At 36.3% G+C, this 3,475-nt stretch overlaps 1 protein-coding gene across 2 annotated transcripts in view; it reads right to left on the bottom strand.

Moving 5' to 3' along the window:
- Nucleotides 1-3,475, bottom strand: part of LOC106867807 (atrial natriuretic peptide receptor 1) — an 822,997-nt gene that overhangs the window by 413,782 nt on the left and 405,740 nt on the right. For both annotated transcript variants that reach the window (XM_014912829.2, XM_014912828.2), the window contains exon 3: nt 2,786-2,975. In XM_014912829.2, coding sequence (XP_014768315.1) covers nt 2,786-2,975 — 190 coding nt within the window. The remainder of the gene's footprint in view (nt 1-2,785; nt 2,976-3,475) is intronic.

The raw sequence follows: 3,475 nt of genomic DNA, 5'->3' as shown, positions 1-3,475 counted from the left end.
TATACATATTTATGTATACATACACACGCACGCGAACACACATACTCACACACGCACACATATATATATATGTATATGTATATATATATATATATATATATATACTTACGTATATGTGTTTATACATACATGCATACATATACATATACATACACATATGCTGCTGAATCCAGCTTCGTGATCTGGCACACGGCTAAGGTTCAATGGGTCTCAATTCCAAGCACGGTAATTGTTGGTTAATGGCAACAGTGAAGGAACGTAGTCATTATGTTTGCTGCAATCCCATTTTTAGCATGCAATCTAATGCAGTTTAATGCAGTATAATGCACATCTATGACACAGAAACTCAGCTAACAGGCTGGGAAAGAAGAAAAAAAACATGCATTAAACCTTCCAACTCGATGTTTTCCCTCAAACTTTCATTATACATTTCAATGTCTCTCTTCACGACGGCAACGATTGTTATAGCGGCAGCTAAAAGTAGTGTTTCCGACAACATCTCAACACTTCTTCTATTTCTTCTTCTTCTTCTTCTTCTTCTTCTTCTTCTTCTTCTTCTTCTTCTTCTTCTTCTCCTCCTTCTTCTCCTCCTTCTTCTTCTTCTTCTTCTTCTTCTTCTTCTTCTTCTTCTTCTTCTTCTTCTTCTTCTTCTTCTTCTTCTTCTCCACTCGTCACCCTTCTCCTCCACCTCGTCCTACGCCTACTCCTCCTCCCCTTGTTCTTTTCCTTCCATTTCTTTTTTCTTTTTCTGTTATTTTCTTTCCCTTTCACTTCTTCTTCTTCTTCTTCTTCTTCTAGTAATACTGCTGCCGCTGCTACTACTACTACTACTACTACTACTACTACTGCTGCTGCTGCTGCTGCTGCTGCTGCCGGTGCTGCTGCCGTTGCTGCAGTTGCTGCTGCTGTTGCTGCTGCTGCTGCTGCTGCAGCTGCTGTATCTACTCTTGCTTCTAATGCTGCTGCGCCTACTGCTACAGTCTATTACTCTTTCTCAGATTGCAATTGGTCCATCTTTCGCTGACAGCTATTTTCCCATATACATACACACATTTATACATACATACATACATACATACATACATACATACAAAGATACATACATACATACAAACATGTATATATCCAAACATACATACAGACTAACAGACGGAGAAACGGACAAAATGCAAGCAGATAGATAGATAGATTAGATAGATAGATAGATGATATATATGTGTGTTTGTGCGTACGTCTGTGTGTGTGTGTGCGTGCGCGTACGTGTGTGTGCGTGTGCGTGCGTGTGTGTCTGTGTAGCTCCTTGAGTGTGGATATTTGCCTCATGCTATTGCAAAGATAACGTGGATGTCAAAAGCGTATTCAGAAGTGAATTATCGTTGCGGCTGATTAGAAGAGAATTTCCAAATAAATTACCAAATACTTAGTAATCTGAAAATATCTTAACAAACGAAATGAATGATTCGCTAATTCGCCTGTCTATTTTATTGTTCCATACCAAAATATGGGTCTGTGTGGACAGATGGACAATACATGTTGCAATATTCCTGATGTGTTTTTAAATCAGATAGCTTTATTTATATATTTGTCTTTATGTTTATATTTGAATATTATTTATTACTTTTGTAAATAAATGTTGTTCTTGTATAATAGAATAAGCAGCAACCATTACGCTCGTCTCCACTAGTCAGGGTCAAACGGATATGGCGGAATTCTAGTTTAATCTCCCCACAGAGGCCCTCATGCCTTTGTTAGCTCTTGGAATTTTCAGAAACTATTAACGAATTTGTGTTCTACACATAGGAATTCACATGATTATGAAAAAATATGTATATATATGTATATATATATATATATATATATATATATATATATATATATATATATATATATGTGTGTGTGTGTGTGTGTGTGTGTGTGTGTGTGTGTGTGTGTGTGTGTGTGTGTGTATACAGAAATGCACACTGTGTATATGCGACACTCAGGTGAATGTCGCATATACGACCTCCTACTAAATTGGGCTTGAGAACCTGAGAAACCCCATTTAAAAAGATGGTGAAATACAATAAGTTCCCAATTAAAAAGTACAAAAATACTAACCTCTACTTGATATTATTCGTATTTATTCTTGTGCTTCTATATGCCCGAATTGAAGAACGTTATGGATCATCAAAATCTTTCCAATCCTAACCATTACGTATTTTGTTTCACTCAATCTAACATCGAGCATTCCGTTACCGTTGTTGTTATTTAGCCTCAGGTCAACTCTGACCGAGTAAATCTATGATTCATCAAATATTTGATCGAAAACATTACAGCTTTGACAATGCCATCTTTTTCCCTTCTACATTCTTATGTGTCTCTTTCTAAGATGTGGGGAATCTGATAGATATTTAACTGATATTTCTAGCAGGTCGAATGACCTTTGAGAGTTTTCCACGTTGGATCATGATTTAGTTAAGACAGAATTAAAGCCGAGTCATTAGAGCGTCAGACAAAATGACGTGCAGAGATTTTTCCGGTTCTTCATTTTTTGAGTTCAAATCGTGCCGAGAAAAATTTCGCATTTGATCGTTCAGGGTTGGATAAAATAAAATACCATTCAATTACTATGTGAATTAATTGAATAACACTCCCAACTAGTCAGAGAAATTGTGCCTATATGAAAAACAATTACAAAGTCTGTAATTCACCTTGTGGTAAATTTAAGGGAAATAAATGTATTTTGCCTTGTGGTTCACATTGCTTTGAGATGGTATGAGTGTTGAAAAAAATAAATATGACAAACCTCTTCTTCTCCATATGTAAAATTGCTGCCGTTCATCTGAGCTCTTTCCTTTACCTTCTGAGAGAACACCTTATAGGCAGGGCTGTCCGGTTTCCTTAAAGTTACGGTCATCAAAGCTTCGAATGCTTTCTTTGCAATATCGTTCTTTGTATCATTTTCACGGTACCATGGTCTCTCTGATGCCGCCTTGCTGCAAATGCAATAAAAAACGATATATATAAGTATGTGTATGAACGTGGTTGTGTATGCTTGCGTGCATCAGTGAGCTCGCGTGTGTATTTGGGAGTGTGCGTGTAGTTGTGAACGTGTGCTAATTTAAAGCTGTTATTTTAAAGTGCTTTTAAGTATAACAGAATATTTATTGAGTGCGGGCAATTCTTATTATAAATATAATATAAAAATTGTCCTGGAATATGTATATGGAAACACTCCTTAAGCATTGGTTTAAGGGAGCATGAAATGAAGCTTAAAGTTGTAGGCAAAGCGAAGTGTGTTACACTCACACAGAAACATATATAATTTAAGCATTTGTCGTCCATTCATCGAGAAGACCATAGCTCAAGAAAATACTGATGATTCGACACCACTCGACTAGTGATCGAGATAGAAAGATACATAGCTGATATACAGTTTCCAAGAGTCTAGAACGATTTTGTTTATATGTGTATATATATATATATATATATATAT

This window comes from Octopus bimaculoides, chromosome 8, assembly GCF_001194135.2.
Source record: "Octopus bimaculoides isolate UCB-OBI-ISO-001 chromosome 8, ASM119413v2, whole genome shotgun sequence".
Lineage (NCBI taxonomy): Eukaryota > Metazoa > Mollusca > Cephalopoda > Octopoda > Octopodidae > Octopus > Octopus bimaculoides.
This window is presented reverse-complemented; position numbering and strand designations above follow the sequence as displayed.